General features: G+C 42.8%; 1 protein-coding gene across 1 annotated transcript in view; it reads right to left on the reverse strand.

Annotated features, from left to right (window-relative positions):
- KIAA2012 (KIAA2012 ortholog) overlaps positions 1–18,926 on the reverse strand; it is a 112,253-nt gene that overhangs the window by 15,717 nt on the left and 77,610 nt on the right. The window contains 2 exon segments of the mRNA XM_060302044.1: positions 264–354; positions 18,183–18,255. Of these exon segments, the coding sequence (XP_060158027.1) occupies positions 264–354; positions 18,183–18,255 (164 nt within the window).

Consider the following 18,926-nt stretch of genomic DNA (forward strand, 5'->3'; position numbering starts at 1 on the left):
AAGCTGCTTCCACGTAGTTAGAGTTCCATTTCACTCTTCACCCACCCAGCCAAAGAATATGTTTAAGTAGGAAACACATCACAGTATAATCCTCCCCAAGAATCTTTGTTTCTTAGACAATAATTTAATTCTGGCTGGTAGAGCATGGGGCTGGTTAGCTGAGAATCTTCATGCCTCTTAGGAAAAAACGGAAATGAAGTTAATTAAAAAGAAAGAAAAACAAAAGTAGAGAAGTCCATGTCATTATGACTTTGAATACTTACGCCTTTTGGACAGTATCTGCCTCAGGGGTCTGGGTGTGCTCAGCCAGGGAAGCACTAAGAGGGTCAAGGGTCATACTCCTCCGCTCTGGGTCTGTGAAGACAAAGCATCCTTAATTAGCAAAGGACAGCAGACAGTGATCCCACACATGAGATTGCTCTGGTGAGCAATCAACGGCGTGCAAATTAGCACAACAAGGTATGTTATACCTAGGAAACGGGCAAATGCTGCAGAAACTAGTGCTGACACGTGGCAAGTGACATTAAAATCAGTAAGCCCCTTTGGGAAAGCGATGTGACAGTACATATCAAGACCTAGAAAAACGTTCTTGTCTTTGATCAGGAATCTCCTCCTGTGTATTTTCATAAGGAAATAATTTAAAAGAAGAAACAAGCTTTTTGTACAAAGTTATTTATTACAACATTATCATTAATAATAAAAAATTAGAAACAACCAAACAATGGGAAATTTATGATGCATTAATTTGACATTTAGAATTATGGTTGAAAAGATAAATCAGCATGGAAAATATGATATGGAAAATATGATATAATGACAAGTAAAAATAGAAAACTATAGAATTGTGTATTAAAACTGTAAAAGCTGGAAGAGAAAACAGAAAAAGGAAATAACATGCTAGATAAAGAGGTTTATGTGTTTAAATTTTTTCTTAAAACCCCAGTGTGGTTATATCATTGAAAAGAAAACTGATTAAAAAAAAAAAAGTTATATTCTGAGGAAGGCTTATGCAGGCTACACAGCTATTGCTGGGTGCTCTGAAGACCATATTGGGTAGTTTTCAGAATGAGAAGTCTCCAGACTGACTTCATATTAGACTAGGCTACTTTTTATTGTAGATACTGTAAGCAATTTTTAATTATGAAACATATATTTCATTGCAGAAAATTTGGAAAACACAAGCATAAAGAAGAATCCTCCCTGCCAATCAACATATAATTATTAGAATGACTAAAAAGACTGAGTATATCAAGAGTTAACACAGATGCAGGGGAACTGGGACTCTCAGTCACTGCTGGTTAGAATGTAAAATGGTACAACCACTTAGGAAAATAGCTTGACAATTTCTTAAAAAATTAAATATTGGATGTACCATAGCATCCAACCATTATTCTCCTAGGTGTTTTACACAAGAGGAATGAAAGCATATGTCCATAAAAGGACTTATATGCAAATGGTCATAGCAGCTTTATTTGCAATAGTCAAAAACTTGAAACAGCCAAAATGCCCATCCACAGGTGAATGGATAAACAGGCTAGTATATACATACAATGCAATACTATTCAGTAGTAAGTAGAAATGAAGTATTGATACACTCAACAACATGGATGAATCTCAAAAGAATTATGGGGAGTAAAAGCAACTAGACAAAGAAACGGTATACATGGTATGCTTCCATTTATATAAAATTCTAGAAACTGCAAACCAGTCTATAGTGACAGAAAGCAGATTGGTGTTTGTCTGGAAATGATAGAGACTGGAGTTGGGGGATGCATGAGGAAACGTTTGGGAAAGATGAAATTAAAAAAAAAATTATTTATTTGGCTGCACCAGGTCTTAGTTGCAGCACGAGGGATCTTCAATCTTTGTTGCGGCATGTGGGACCTTTTAGTTATGGTATGCAGGATCTTTAGTTGCAGCATGTGAACTCTTAGTTGCGGCATGGAAGTCTTAGCTGTGGCATGTGGGATCTAGTTGCCTGACCAGGGATCGAACCCGGGCCCCCTGCATTGGGAGTGCTGTTTCTTAGACACTGGACCAACAGGCAAGTCCCCTGAAATGTTTTATCTTGATTGTGGTGATAGTTTCATGGGTGTCGACATATACAGTATCAGAACTTACCTAGTAGATTTTAAAAGTTCTCATCACAAGAAAAAAAACTGTAACTATTGCTGATTGACATTAACTAAGCTTATTGTGGTAACCATTTTGCAATATAAAGTCATTATGTTGTACACCTTAAACTAATACAACGTTATATATCAATTAATCTCAAGAAAACTAGAACCTCCCCCTACAAATCATAACAATATTTAATGTCTCAATAGAAGAAAATTGTTGGTTGAATAATTTTATATTCTACCAAATAATTATACATAATTAAAATCTAAGGAAAAGTGAAGTTGATTGCATTAAAATCTTTATAGAAGAAGTAATATTTAACACTTAAAGAAAACTTATCTAATTGTACAATTTAAATAGGTGTAATTTATTATAAGGCAATTATCTCTTGATAAAGCTGCTTAAAAACTTAAAGATACATTAATACAAATAAAGTGTCTAAAACAGTGCTGGCACCTGTTAAAAACAAGAACCAAAACCAACCAAACAAACAAAAAACCCCTGACTCATGATCCCTCTACTCACATACAACTACAGTAAAATACTTTGGTGTGTATACTTTCATGCATATATAATAAATATATACTCATATTTTAATAGAGTTGATAAAATAATGTATATATAATTTTAATCTATTTTTATGTTATTAGAATTTCCCATATCATTAAATATTCTTAAAAATGATTTTAATAGCAGCATAGCATTTCATCATATGGATATACCATAATAGACTTAACCAAACATGTAACTTTTAAAATTCAGGTTGTTTTGAATTTTTTTTATAACTAAAATGAACTTTGCATAGCATATCCCTGAAAGGAATGTTTCTGATTATTAAAGGACTTACTCGTTGTCCACATCTATGATTACTGAAGAATGTACAGTCTTAAAGGCACAATGTCTGCTGCTGAATGGCTCCCCAGAAAATTTGTACCAAATTACACTCCAAGGAAATGGTCATTCATTCCTTTATTTATCACATGTTTATTAGATACCTACTACCTGATGGTCGTTGTGTTAGGTGCTGGGAATATAGTGGTGAGTAGGACGGATTCACACATTGGTCTCAGGAAGCTTAAATTTTAGTGGGGAAGATAGATATTAGCACAAAGCAAAACAAAGCAAAACGAAATAATTTAAAAAAATGTTTTTTGAAAGGAAGACTCTTAATATTCAATCCTCACTTCCCTCTCTCTTTGAGCAGTAGATTCTTGCATGAATTAATTGATTTTTCCTCAATTTTGTTTAAAGGTATTATAACTTTAAAGAAAGATTTGAAAAGAAAAAATTTACCTGTCATCCCACCAGCATTATTCCCTTAATACTAGTTTATCCATTTTTCAGTGTTCAGTGGTGTCTGCACCACCACCCAGAGGAACTTGGGTTCTCTTCTGCCATTCCCAAATGTTAAGGGTGGCATCTACTATCTCATACATCAACCTCCAGACTTTGGAGTAGGGACAGAATTGTTAATGTACATGGTGGTTGAGGGAACTGGAAAGGTTGATTGCGGTGGTACCCTGGAATTTATTTTGTCTTGGATCATATGTAATAGTAATAGAGAGTGGGAGCTGATTTAAGTATTTTTGTGATTGAGAGGAATTCTGTGAGAGTTTCTTTCCCTAACTTGGCTGGCTTGGTAAAAGCTGTCTCATTGAACAAGTTTCACTGCTCTTCCCCACTATTTTGAACTTTGGGACAGGGCACCATATGACCAGCAGAGGGTGCGTTTGTATTGACCAAAAGATGGGGTTCTACAATTGGTGTGATTTCACCACTTTGATTAGAATTGAAATCCTGTCGCTGGGATGTGGATCATAGCAGGGTGTTTTGTTTTGTTTCTCTAGTAAAATAACCTTATATTTAGGAAGTATTGGAATAAACTAAGTCAGTACTTTGAATAATAACCTACAACTTTTAACTGCCTTAAAAAAATCTGTAAAATATTTTAGGAAGGCAGAGTATAGAAAAACGACCATATAATGATTACCCATGAACTTACCACCTACCTTTGTGAAATCTTAACATTTTGCCATATTTGATTCACATTTTTTTTACTAAAGAAAACATTTAAGATATAGTCTAAGACTTTATTGTATCACATATAATCCTATTTCCCTCACTCTCTCCCTAGAGGTAACCATTCTCTTAAATTTGGTATTTATCAGTTGACTGGGTTCAGAATATGCTACCCCCAAACATGGCACCTTGGCATACTGAGTATTTTAAGCTGAAGGAATTTGAGAAAGGGCAGTGTAGGTTATGAGACGGCTACTCATGTGAGAGGTAGGTTCTACTTGGAGGAAAGGGGCGCCTTGATCCTTGAAGACAGAGAGACTCTGAGAGGATCCCAAACAAACAGGCCTTGCTCTGTTTCCCCCAGTTAATTACCCTTTGCACTTACCTTTTGTACTATCACATTGTCCACTGTTCATCAAACCAAGTATAAAGATGCTCAGGCTTAACTACTTCCTTATGAATCCTCCTGCATCACATAAAGCTTACATTAAATACATTTGTGTGCTTTTCTCCTGTTAGTTTGTCTTTGTCAGTTTAATTTTCCAGCCCAGGCAGGGCCTCTAAGAGAGTAGAAGAAAAGTTTTTTCTCTCCTACACTGTCCTCATGTATATTTTTATATCTTTACCACATATAAAGCACTTCTAAACAACATATAATATGATTTTACATATTAAAACTTCGTACCAGTAATATCATTTATGTCACTTTTGCAACTTGCTTTATTTTGCTTAAAATCTTGTTTTTGAGATTAACCCCTGTTAATACATACAGTTTCCATTCACTTATTTTAAGCTCTTGTACCTTATTATACCGTTGTATAAACTTACCACAATTTATTTATCCATTTTGCTATTGATGGCTTTTTTTTTTTTTTAAGATGTTGGGGGTAGGAGTTTTTATTAATTAATTAATTTATTTTTGCTGTGTTGGGTCTTCTTTTCCGTGCGAGGGCTTTCTCTAGTTGCGGCAAGCGGGGTCCACTCTTCATCGCTGTGCGCGGGCCTCTCACTATCGCGGCCTCCCTTGTTGCGGAGCACAGGCTCCAGACGCGCAGGCTCAGTAGCTGTGGCTCATGGGCCTAGTTGCTCCGCGGCATGTGGGATCCTTCCAGACCAGGGCTCAAACCCGTGTCCCCTGCATTAGCAGGCAGATTCTCAACCACTGCGCCACCAGGGAAGCCCTGATGGCTTTTTTATTTCCAGTTTTTTGTGATTACAAACAATGCTGCAATGAACCTTCTTGAGTGAGTCACTGTTCATACATGAAAGAGTTTCTCTAACGTATACCTGGGAATGGACTTGTTGGGTTGCAGGGTATATGCATCTTCAATTTATTGGGTATTTCCAAATTGCTCTGAGTTTCTAAAACTCCATATCCTCATTAATAATGAATATTTACAGACAAAATTTTTTGCTAATCTGGTATATATGAAATATCTTTTTCTTTTAATTTGAATTTTCCTGATTAGCAAGTTTGACTAAGATAAATGGTCATTTATTTAGGTTTCCTCTTCTGTTAATTACCTATTAACATCTTTCACCCATATTTCATTTGGGTTGTCATTTAAAAAAAATTTTATTTATTTATTTTTGGCTGTGTTGGGTCTTCGTTGCTGCATGCGGGCTTTCTCTAGTTGCGTCAAGCGGGGGCTACTCTTCGTTGCGGTGCACGAGCTTCTCATTGCAGTGGCTTCTCTTGTTGTGGAGCACAGGCTCTAGGTGTGTGGGCTTCAGTAGTTGTGGCACGCAGGCTCAGTAGTTGTGGCTCGTGGGCTCCTGAGCACAGGCTCAGTAGTTGTGGCACATGGGTTTAGTTGCTTCGTGTCATGTGAAATCTTCCCTGACTAGGGCTCGAACCCGTGTCCCCTGCATGGGCAGGCAGACTCCCAACCACTGTGCCACCAGGGAAGCCCGGGGTTGATTGTCTTTTGCCTTCTCTATTTGTAGCAGTTTTTGGTGCATTTGGGGTACTAATTCTTTGTTGGGTATATGCACTACAGATATTGTGTTCTAATCTGTATTTGTCTTTTAACTCTGTTTAACATATCAAAAACTTTAATTCTAATATAGTTGGGTTTGTCAATAATTTTCTTTATGGTTTGTGTTTTGAATCATGGGTAAGAAAATTTTCCCTTTCTCAAATTCATAAAGATATTCTTGTATATTTTCTTCTAAAAGATTAAGAATTTTGCTTTTTCACATTTAGATCCTGAATACATCCGTTATTTTGTGAGGTAAGGATTTAAAAATTGGATAACCAGTTATCTGAAAATTATATAGGGAATAATAGCTCATTCTCTCCCCCGCTGTTTTCTAATACCACTTTTGTCACATTTCATTTCTGTATATGGGTGCATTTATTTCTGGATTCTCCCTTCTGTCTGTCCCTAAGTCAATATCATAGCCTTAAAGTAATTTTTGATATGTGGCTGGGTAAACTCTTCCTCTTTGTTTTTCTTCAAAATTTTATTGGCAGGACTTCCCTGGTGGTCCAGTGGGTGGTCCCCCCCAATGCAGGGGTCCTGGGTTCTATCCCTGGTCGGGGAACTAGATCCCACATGCAGGCTGAAACTAGGAGTTTGCATGCCACAACTGAGAAGTCCACATGCTGCAACTAAGACCCGGCACAGCCAAAATAAATAAATAAATAAACAACTAACTAACGAACTACTCCAGGGTGACCCATTCATTGGTGGGGACCCCACACTTTAAAAAAAAAATTGTATTGGCTATTTTGGACACTTCTTTATGCATTTTGTGATCAACTTATCACGTTCCACCAAAGACCCTACTGGGGATTTTAAAAAATAGAGTTGCATTGAATTTATAGATTAATTTAGGGAGAACTGTCACCTTCAAATCTTTGAACATTATACATAGCACTATATAGAATGTTATATTTATTCAGGCCTACTTTTAGTTAATAAGATTTTATAATTTCTTCATGAACGTCTAACACATCTTTTTTTTGATTTATTGCTTTTTAAATTTATTGATATATATATATTTTAAAATTACATTTATTCTGCCTTCCTATATAATATGTACCACTAGATAACTAAATAGTAGAAGAGAAAAAAAAATTTTTTTGGTAGGAGTTTCCCAAGTAATTCATAACCTTTAATGAATGAATGGATCTGTAGCTGGTGGCATCGTGAAGAGACCGGCAAACGTTACATCTCCTGATGGAAGAACACAATGCCCTCCATGAAGTGGTCTTGTGAAAGGCAATCCTGAATCTGATCAAGTCTCTAGATCCAAGTACTAACTTACAGAAAATACAGAAGACAGAGAAACATGTTAAACTATACCTTGAGGATTCAATCAGAGAAATCTAGATTGTGGGAAACTCTACAGTAAAAGTCACCCAGTTTCCTAAAAATAAACTAAGTGAGGGGAAAGAAAATAGAAATGAGAAGACTCGATAAATTAAAGGACCCTTAAAAGCCATGTGTTGGGACTTCCCTGGTGGCGCAGTGGTTAAGAATCCGCCTGCCAACGCACGGGACACCGGTTCGAGCCTTGGTCTGGGAAGATCCCACATGCCACGGAGCAACTAAGCCTGTGCACCACGACTACTGAGCCTGCGCTCTTAGAGCCCGTTGCAATGAGAAGCTCACACATTGCAATGAAGAGTAGCCCCTGCTCGCCGCAACGAGAGGAAGCCCGGGCTGAGCAACGAATACCCAACGCAGCCAAAAAAAAAAAAAAAAAAAAGCCATATCAACCGATTGCAAACAAACTCTAAAACAATTATAGAGACAATTAGAATGTTGAAAACACTGATTGGATATTCAATTATATTAAAGAATAGTTCTAATTTTTAGGTACAATAGTGGTATTACGGTTATGTCAAAAGAGTCTTTTCTTGGCTTTTAAAGATATATACTCAAGTGTATATGGGTAAAATGATATGAGCCTGGAATTTGTTTCAAAATACTATAGAAGGCAGGAAGGAATTGGGGATATAGGTGAACAATATTGGCCAGGAGATGGGTACGTGAAACTCATTGGTGCTGTTCTGTCCACCCTTATGTATGTTTGGGGTTTTCCATAATAAGAATTATTTTAAAATTGCATTATAAATTATACTTTATGTTTGCAAATACTATTTTTTTCCACAATTGATTTTTGTTATTGATGTATATTTAGTAATCTTGCTGAATTTTTTTGTTTGTCTTTTAATGGCTTGTCTTTTAATAGCTTGTCTATAGAGGCCCTCGGATTTTTCACATAGGTAATACTATTGTCTGAGAATAATGACAGTGTCATTTCCTCCTTTCTATCCTCTTCCTTTTCCTTTATTTTGCCTTCCCTACTGTACTGGTACAATGTTGAATAAGAAGCAATGATAGAGGGCGTCCTTATCCTAGTCCTGCCTCTAAAGAGACTGCTTCTGAAGTTCTACCATTAAAGTGTGATGTTCACTGCAGGTTTTGGTAGGTACTCTTTTTTTAAAAAAATTATTTATTTATTTATTTTTGGCTGCGTTAGGTCTTCGTGTCTGTGCGCGGGCTTTCCCTAGTTGCGGCGAGCAGGGGCTACTCTTTGTTGCGGTGCACAGGCTTTTCATTGCAGTGGCTTCTCTTGTTGTGCAGCACAGGCTCTAGGCGCGGGGGCTTCAGTAGTTGTGGCACGGGCTCTAGAGTGCAGGCTCAGTAGTTGTGGTGCATGGGCTTCATTGCTCCACGGCATGTGGGATCTTCCCAGACCAGGGCTCAAACCTGTGTCCCCTGCACTGGCAGGCGGATTCTTAACCACTGCGCCAGGATGGAAGTCCTTTGGTAGGTACTCTTTATCAAAATCAGGAAGTCCTCTTCTATTCCTAGTTTGATAATTTTAAATCATGAATGGGTGAATTTTATAACTTGATTTTTCTTTTTGCATGTATTGAGATGACCCTAAGTACAGAAACAGATTTTCAAATGTTAGACCGTTTTTAATTCTGCGGTAAACTGAATTCAGTCATGGTATATAGATATGTATGTGTGTGTGTGTGTGTGTGTGTGTGTGTGTGTGTGTATAATGATTTGATTGGCTAATATTTCATTTAGGAGTTTTGCATCTTTGATCATAAGTGAGATTGGTCTATAAATTTTCTTCTTATGCTGTTCTTGTCTCTAGTTTCAACTGCTTTTTGGTTTTGATGAATCTAGGTGTCAAGTTAGAAATGAGCTTTACTTCCTGCAAGGTGAAGAGAATTTTCAGGGTCAAAGGGCAACAGCTGTATTCTGGGATTCTGGGGTCTTCCCTGGGGTTTCCATCCTGGGCTGAGTGGAGTGAGCCAGAAACAGTCCTAAGGATGTGTCACTTCCCACTATAGAGGAGAACTTTTTTTTTTTTTTTTTTTTGTGGTATGCGGGCCTCTCACTGTTGTGGCCTCTCCCGTTGCGGAGCACAGGCTCCGGACGCGCAGGCCCAGTGGCCATGGCTCACGGGCCCAGCCGTTCTGTGGCATGTGGGATCTTCCCAGACCGGGACACAAACCCGCGTCCCCTGCATCGGCAGGCGAACCCTCAACCACTGTGCCACCAGGGAAGCCCCTAGAGGAGAACTTTGAAAATACTTTCCAGAAGGAGAAATAAAGGAGTAATACTAGAGGACAGGTCATCTAGGCCAGCGGTCCCAAACCTTTTTGGCACCAGGGATCGGTTTCGTGGAAGACAATTTTTCCACGGATGGGGGACAGGGATGGTTTCGGGATGATTCAAGCTCATTACATTTATTGTGCACTTTATTTCTATTATTATTACACTGTAATATATAATGAAATAATTATACAACTCACCATAATGCAGAATCAGTGGGAGCCCTGAGCTTGTTTTCACTTGCCACTCATTGATAGGGTTTTGATATGAGTCTGCAAGCAATTGATTTATTATGGTCACTGTGCAGTCAAACCTCTCTGCTAATGATAATCTGTATTTGCAGCTGCTCCCCAGCGCTAGCATCACCGCCTCAGCTCCGCCTCAGATCATCAGGCATTAGATTCTCATAAGGAGCATGCAACCTAGATCCCTCACATGCGCAGTTCACAGTAGGGCTCACGCTCCTATGAGAATCTAATGCCGCCACTGATCTGACAGGAGGAGGAGCTCAGGCAGTAATGTGAGTGATGGGGAGCGGCTGTAAATACAGATGAAGCTTCGCTCGCTCACCTGCCGCTCACCTCGTGCTGTGCCGCTCAGTTCCTAACAGGCCACGGATCGCTACTGATCCGTGGCCCAGGGGTTGGGGACACCTGATGTAGGCTGATAAGAACTAGCGGACTATGCTGAAGCCAGTACCAGGGCTCCAGATAGCAGAGCCTGGCAGTGTAGGGTGACTGTGCAGGCCTCATGCAGAGAGGAAGTGAGGAGCCCCAACCCATGTTGTGAGGTGGCCCTTTGCAGTAGTGCCATCTTCCAGGCTGTGGATTCTGACGTAATGGCAGTGCCTCAACTCCTGGGCACATATTTCTTGTCTCCCTATTTTCTCCCATTAAGAGAAATTTTTGCATCACTGGCTGCTTCACTTCTTGGCACAGATTGGGCAGTCATTATACTTGCTCCTTTTTATTTTCTTTCTTTTTTAAATATTTATTTATTTTATTTTTGACTGCGTTGGGTCTTTGTTGCGGCCTGTGGGATCTTTGTTGTGGCATGCGGGATCTTTCGTTGTGGCCTGTGGGCTCTTCATTGTGGTGTGCAGGCTTCTCTCTAGTTGTGGCATGCAGGCTCAGTAGTTGCGGCACTTGGGCTCTCTAGTTGTGGCTCGTGTGCTCAGTAGTTGTGGTGAATGGGCTTAGTTGCTCATCAGCATGTGGGATCTTAGTTCCCCGACCAGGGGTAGAACCCGTGTCCCCGGGAAGGTGGATTCTTAACCACTGGACCACCAGGGAAGTCCCCACTTGCTCCGTTTGGAGCTCTTTATTCCTGGAGTCAGGAACTACCCCTGAGGAAACGCTTTCAAAAACAAACTAAATTGAACTAAACTAAACACCTACAGACACTGAGTTGAGAGAGACTTGGGTTACCTTGGTTTTAATAATTAGCCACGATTTTGCATAATTCTCCTGGCTTCTAGACCTCGGTTTCCTTTATCTACAATATAAAAGAACTTCTAGAGATTCTAAATAATCTCCAAGTTTCATGCTGGCTTTCAAAAAATGCTGCCATTATTTTGTGGTATTTCTTCAACCTTGTAACTATTTCCTAATCAGAAACACATGGATGGCTCTCTTAAAGAGCCAGGGGCTTGGAGTCATAGAAACCTGGGTTCATATCTCAGCTCCTTCACTTACTGGCTGTGTGACCTTGGGCTATTTACCTAACCTCTCTGAGCCTCATTTGCCTCATCCGTGAAATATGGATAATGTACTTTATCTCATAAGGTTGTGGTGAGGATAAAATAAGATAAAAGTACAAAAAAGAAAGTACCTAGCAAAGTGTCTTTCTGCAGAGTTAAGTGCCAAAAATTCCTTCCCTTTTCTCCACCCAAGTGACATGTGTGGAAAACTAGCCAAAAGATAAGCTTTATAAATTTAAAAGTTTAAATTGTCTGGCACTTCAAGGTGTTTCCCGTTTGCCTGCCTCCCACCTCTTCCCTAGAGTCTAAGTCGGTCTGTTTGGTAGATTTTGAGACTGTCTAGCTCTGTGAGTCTCCACCCAGGCCTGGGATCCGCAGGAGGTGCCAGCGGGTAGCGACATCACAAGCTACCGCAGAGAGGAGAAGAAAAGACTAACAGATGCGGCCCGGAGAGCCGACCCTTTGGGGCAAGCCGAGCCTGGAGTCCCGAGCTCGCTGCAAGGAGCTCCGTTTGCAAGGAGGTCAGAGGCGACAGGTGGAGACGGCCTCGCGCTGGCGGAGCGGCGGCGCCGGGCGGGCACCGGCAGGAGAGCGGGCGCCGCCGGCCCCTGGAGCCGCCGGTGGGGGGCGGGAGACGATGGAAGGCGCGCCCCGCCGCCGCCTGCTGGGACCTTTCGTCCTCTCCTCGCTCCCCCGATTTGCCACACTTTTTTTTTTCTTTTTGAAAAACTTGCCTGAAGATTCTCTTCATTTCGATTTCTCCACTTTATATGTGTGTGAAGCATTTCTCCTCTATTTCCCCTTGACCTTTTTGCTTTCTTGCCCTTTACCTACCAGAACTCCAGGATCCGCAAACGCTCCTTTTGGTAACTGTTAACAGCTAGACTTGATTTCTACAGATGGAGTCTGGGAGGTCAGTCAGGTCTGGAGCCTCGCCTCTGCCCAGCTCTGTGACCAAGGACATGATCCTTAACCTCACTGTGCCTCAGTGTTCTCATCTGGCAAATGGAGATAATAAGAGCTCCTTCTTTACAGGATTGTTATAAAAGTTAAATGAAACAATTGACAGAAAATGCTTAGCCTGATGCCTGGCACACAGTGAGTGTGAACTGCTACCCCTGTCTTAATGGCTTTACTGCAAATGAACTCTGGGTTCACTAAACTCCTTCCATCATGTCCAGCATCACCTCCTCCAGGGAGCCCTCCCTGACTTTTCCCTGTCTCTCCCATGCTGGTCTGGATCAGTTGTCCTTCCTGTGTTCTCTGGGAACACTAAACACATTGAACACAGAGGTGGTTCTAACCAGGCCTGCCCAGGTCTGGCTCCTCTATTAGAGTGGGAGCTTCATAAGGAGTGTGTCTCATCCAACCACAGAGGGCCTGGCACTCAGTAGGGGATCAGCAAACGGTCCCTAAGTAAATGAAGGCAATTTCCATTCATGCAGCGAGTGGTTAAAGACCTAAGGCCCGAGCCTGGGGTCTGAACCCTGGAGCTGTCTCAGCGCTAACACTGAGACTTCCACTCTTCCCCTTAACAGAAACAATCCCAAGGTCACTGAGTCATAGGAAATGAGAGGAAGAGATTGGAAGATCAGTTTTGTTATTTTCTGATGAGGAAGTGGAAGCCAAGAGAGGCCAGCAGGTCTCTTGCAGCCTCATGCCCGTACAGGAGGACCGTGGTGAAGACTGTGTTCTCATTCTTGACCCGCTGGGCTGTTACTCACTGGCCACCGTGGCTGAGCCTGGGCCCCCGTGCAGCATGGGGACTGCTGGTCTCTTTCGAGACTCTCTTGGTCAGGGCCCACCCAAGGGTGACTGGGGTGGCAGAGCTTTATGTGCGACACACTGAAATGGTGGCTGGCTTTCCCTGGGAGCAGGTGTAGTGGAAGGAGCTTGGGAAGGAGGCCCAGCCCCAGTCCTGGCTCTGCTGCTTATTGCTTATCACTGTGCAACCCTGTGAGTCATAGATGCAAAGAGCATGAGTGTGGGATGGGGACTGAGAGATTATCCAACCCACTGCCATGGTTTATGGAAAAGGAATCCACAGCTCAGAGAAGTTATGTGTCCTAGACTATGGGCCTAATCAAAGGCACAGCTGGTAACTGAACTGATATCTGTCGAATCTGAAACCCAGGGTCCTCAGTGAGTCTATTCCAGGGTTTCCCAAATAATAATGGACACACGAGTCACTTGAAGGTCTTGTTAAAGCACAGGTAGGTCTGGGTGAGACCCCAGATTCTACATTTCTAACAAGGCCCCAGGTTCTAGCTAGAAAGGGTCTAGACCAGTGAGTCTCACCTTCTAGCTCTACTATGATGTAACTACTTAGTGCACTAGCCACTGATTAGACCAGTCTTGTCGGGTTAATGAAGGCATGGCAGCCAGTGGGCCCTTCAACTAGAAGCCAGTGGGGCCAGCACACTCCTCACCTGCTCGTCCTTCCCCAACAGCGTTATTCACGACCCCTGTTGGCTGCTTCTGTGTCTTTGGTGGAGATGCAGGTCCTGGCTGGTGGCTCTCGGTCTGTGGGTGCACCCCTTTTGGAGGACTTGGACCTTACTAACACTCGCAGGCACTGTTTCTTCACAGGGTGTGTGCCAGGCCCAAAGTTGAGTCTTCACTGCAAGCTCTTGAGGGTAGGAACCTTGGTTTTGTCATCTCTGAATCTCTTGAATACTCATTCATTCCTCCATCCATTGGATTCATTCGTCTATGGAACATTGCTAGGCCTGGCTAACTAAGGCACCGTCCTTGTCCTCAAGAAACATACATAACACATGGGCTATAAAGTGGTACTTAGTGGTTGCCCAATAAGCATGTGTGAAATTGAATTATGCTTTGGTGCTCTGGGGGAAGTGGCAGTGTCATCAAGTGATAGAGAGGGCAATGGAGAGCAGCTGGTATTGGCTACTACCTAATAAGGGGCTTGTTTTCAAAGAAGGGTGTCTGGTTCCTTAGACAGTTCCCATTGGGGTCAGTGGAAATGACAGCACCGAAGCCTCACAGGAGTCTCTGCACTTTTCAAAGTTATCAGGCAAATTCACAAATACATTATAATTTTTAGCCTCCCTTTGACGCTGTAAAGACCGATGGAGGAAACAGGGATGCTCTAGCTCCTCTTCTCAGGCAAGTCACAGAGGGGGTGCCTAAAACACGCATGGTGTCTGCAGCAAACAGAGAAATGACCCACCATGGTGACTCTGAGTCCACGAGGTAGGAAAGTGGTAGCATCTGCAAGACAGAGCCATCGACCCACACGTGGCAGAGATGCTAACTGCCACCTAATGTCCATTCCCCTCAAGTCTTAGCTTGGCACGTGAACACCCAGCAAGAGACTTTATTCCCCAGCCTCGCTCGTAGGAGGCCAGCGGATATGAGCAGAGGTGGAAGAGGTGTAGGTCCAGAATTAGGCCCTTAAAAGGCAGCTGTGCCTTTTCCTCTCCTGCCCTGCAGGGTGAGGGAAAAGCTGAGCCAGCTTTGACCATGCAGACAAGAGTGATAGCAAAGGGGGTGGCAGAGAGATGATAAGAGAGAAGGAGCCTGGGTCCCTGGACAGCCCTGTGGAGCGGAGCTGTCCTACCGCCTGCCTGCCAGCTTGGACTCTTCCATGAGACAGAAGTAAAACTTCCATCTTGTTTGAAGTCACTTTATTTTGGTCTTTGTTAGAGCCAACGTCCTAACTACTATATGTCTGTCTCTTGAATGAAGCAATGACGCTCTGAGCCTTTTTTTTCCTGGTAGAATAGAAATGGCTCATTGGTTTCTAAGGTTTTCTGTGAGACTTGCCTTTTGTCCCCCACCCCGCATTGTTTCAGGCTACTCACTAGAGATCCTCTGCACTCATGCAGGGCTTCCCAAATCTCTCAAGGCTATTGATAATATCTTAAGTTCTGCCACATTCCAAGGGGTTATGTCACTACCGCAACATAACCTCATTCAGATTGGGTCTGTTGCCCACCCCTGGACTTAAGTAAGAGGAGGACTTACACAGAGGACTCAGCCAGTTCCCCAAGAGCAAGCAATCCCACCCCCACTCCCTGCAATTGAGACTGATTTGGAAAGTAAATAAAGCACCATGTTACATCATGTTATCAACTTAGAAAAAGTCTCTCCTGATAAGGCTACTAAAATTAAGGTTTTTAAGAAACAGACTAATACCTAACTTTTAGTGAGCACTTACTGTGTGCCAGGCATTCTTATAAGCACATTACATGTATTAACTGCTTTATGTCACAACCACCCCACAAGATAAATACTATTAGTATCTCCATTTTACAGATGTAGAAAAAAGATGCCCAGAGAAGTTTGGTAACTTACTCAAGGCCACACAGTTAGCAAGTGGTGGAACCAGGATTTGAACCCCAGGACTCAGACTTGATAATAGATGCTCTTGATCACTGTGATGCTGCCTAAACAGTGTCCTCCAATCCTCCTACTCCCATTATATTTAAAAGAACAGATTAAATTGAGTCACTGCCAAATTCAGAGAACTAAATTCTGGAAGTAATGCCCAGGGCAGTGGTTCTCAGTGTGGTCCTTGGACCACTAGCCTCAGAATCACTGAGGAACTTAATAAAATTGCAAATTCTATGACCTCAGCCCAGATCTAGTGAATCAGAAACTCTGGAGGCAGGGCCCAGACATCTCTATTTTTATAAGCCTTCCAGGTGGTTCTGAGGCACACCGAAGTCTGAGAACCGTTGGCCTAGTAAATAAACAAGAACTGAAACAAGAATGGAAATTATGTTCTTTCCTTGGACTTTGGGGGTGGGAAAGAGAGGCAGAAAGAAAAGTTTTGTATTTAAAACGAGCAATCTCCCAAACCCTCTCTGGAGGTTGCTGATTTGACCTATCTTGTGAAAACTTGCATGCTGTATTCTCACCAAGTCCAAGACTCATGCTTTTCTCATTGGATGTGGCCCCGGCTCACTGCTTATAAGTAGTGATCTTATAGATCACTACTTAATTTAGAGTAGGAAAACAATCCTGACAATTAGTCGTAAGATCTATGAAGGGAAAATTGATCCTTAAATAGTTAAAAAAAATTCCTTGGCACTCCCGCCTTTTCTTCCCTTCAAAGATTTGAAATTCTTTTTAAACATTAGCATTTGTCATTCGGGACAGGCAAATGCCTTCTTTTATTTTCTGTGGTGATATTTCACTGTGTTAAAGTCTGTCTGAATAACCTTTATGGAACTCAGCTGGGCCTCTCTCTCTCTGTCAGGAGACAGGAAATCTGTTCTGACTGACTTGGTCATTGCTTAGATTTGGCCGTGTTCTACGCTGCCTAAAACCTCCACTGCACTTGGCCAAGACCTTGGGGCCTCTTCGGTGCTCACAATCTAGACATGTGATTTACGATATGGAAGATCTGAAGACTGGAACACATTTCCCTGGCTATTGTCACTCAGCTTTGGAAATGGAGGTGGAGAGAGACCTATGTCAGCAGAAACCTTGCTTAAAAGTTTGACCGAACACAGGGATCAGGCTACCATAATATTTTGTCTGATATCCAGAAACAGTGAAATTTTTTTTTGCGGTACGTGGGCCTCTCACTGTTGTGGCCTCTCCCGTTGCGGAGCACAGGCTCTGGACACACAGTATCAGCGGCCATGGCGCACGGGCCCAGCTTCTCCGCGGCGTGTGGGATCTTCCCGGACCGGGGCACAAACCCGTGTCCCCTACATCGGCAGGCAGACTCTCAACCACTGCACCACCAGGGAAGCCCGGGCAGTACTGTTTTCAACCTCAGATGAGGACTCTGAGGCGGGGATGTGAAGGCAGAGGTCGTCCTATTCCAGAGCCCATGCTTTCTACTCAGCTGCCCAGATCTGCTGCTGCTAGCCTATATAGAGCACCTTATATGACTTAGAGAAAGGCATTCCAGTAGAAGGGCCAAGTAGGAAAAGGAGCCTCCTTTGGGTGGATGCACCCAGTGCTGGAGTGCGTGGCTCAGGGTGCGCAGCACAGGCTGGATTTCAGCCCCTCTCGCTCCCTCTGCTGGACGCCTTTGTACGGTGAACGACAGTGCAATTCTGGCTGGCAGGCCCTGCATCCGCTCCTTGAGAATACATCTCTCACACATCTGTTTCCACTCCTGCAAGAAGCAATGAGGATAAAGACCAGCTCTGCTACCTGGGACTAGCTAACTGCAGCATCACGTAGCATGCCCAGGTGACCCCAGGGAAGAGCTTAGAGTCCAGTTCAGGGTATCAAAATATGAACTATGCCAAAAAGCCCAGTTGTGGGCCCAGTCTTTCCAAGAATCATCCTCATTATCAAATGCAGCATCATTTTTTGAGGAAGTCACACTCAAGGAGCTCTGGCCATCCAGAGCTGTGGGCGACACGGGCTGGGTCTCTAAAGATGCTGGTCCCCCCTCTGTGGAATGTTAACCCTCTAGGCAGAGAACCTCAGCTCCCTCACTTGCATATCCAAGAGCCTATGAAAGCAGAAGCCAGAGGTAGAGGTGCCTGTGGGATCTTTTTGTAATGCCCCAAAGTCTCCACTCTCTTCTATCAATCTGCAGCTGCTGGCAGGAAATAAATCTTTCAATAAGTCCAAGGACATACAAGCATGTTATCATCAGCTGGCTTGTGATACAGTAAGAGCATATCAGAGTCTGTATTCTGACTTCCAACCCATGACCTGAGAGGAAATGGAAGGGTCATTCCTCATTAACATCTTTGAACAGTGCAAAGTTCATCCCACAATTATTGCAATCAGACTATAAAACCCAACCCAGCTGTTTCTACCTTGAGGGCCTGGGTGATTTTCTCTGAGGGGTCCTCCAGGTTCTTCATGATAGTCCAGTTCATCTCCACTTTCCTGTTAGGTTAACAACAACAATAAACACATGAGACAGAATAAGTACCAGCACTCCTAGGGTCCATGCCCTTCGGTAAAAGGGGGTCCAGTCTTCTTAGTTGTCTCTTCTTCTTTGTCTATCTGTTTTAACTTGTGTCCAAGAATTCTGCTGCCAGCGTGAAGGGCCCTGAAGAGCCAGGTGGGCTTAGCAGTGGCCTTGAGCACCGTCCTTATCTGTCCTCCTCTGTGGGAGGCTTGTCCCATCCATCAGAGCAGTGCTCCATGCCTGGCATATGTGGGAAAAAGAATGTCACAGGCAAAGGCCGACTGGCAGAAGGCAACAGGGTACCTCTAGGGACTTGAGGGAGGTCCAGTGTGACCAGAGCAGAGATGGGGTGAAGTGGGAAGGGTGGGAAGGACTCAGACTCTCAGGGCCTTGGAGGTAGTTTAAGGATTTTGGCCTTTACCTTGAAAACAAATGGAAGGCACTGAGGGTTTAAAGCAGGGCAGCAGAAGGATCAGACTGGCCTTTTGTAGGGTTTCCAGGATTACCACGGATAAGGTTCCTTTTTTTTTATTTAAATAAATTTATTTATTTACTTTAGGCTGCGGTGGGTCTTCGTTGCTGTGTGCAGGCTTCAGTAGTTGTGGCACATGGGGTCAGTAGTTGTGGTGCAGGGGCTTATTTGCTC

Source organism: Globicephala melas, chromosome 7, assembly GCF_963455315.2.
Source record: "Globicephala melas chromosome 7, mGloMel1.2, whole genome shotgun sequence".
Lineage (NCBI taxonomy): Eukaryota > Metazoa > Chordata > Mammalia > Artiodactyla > Delphinidae > Globicephala > Globicephala melas.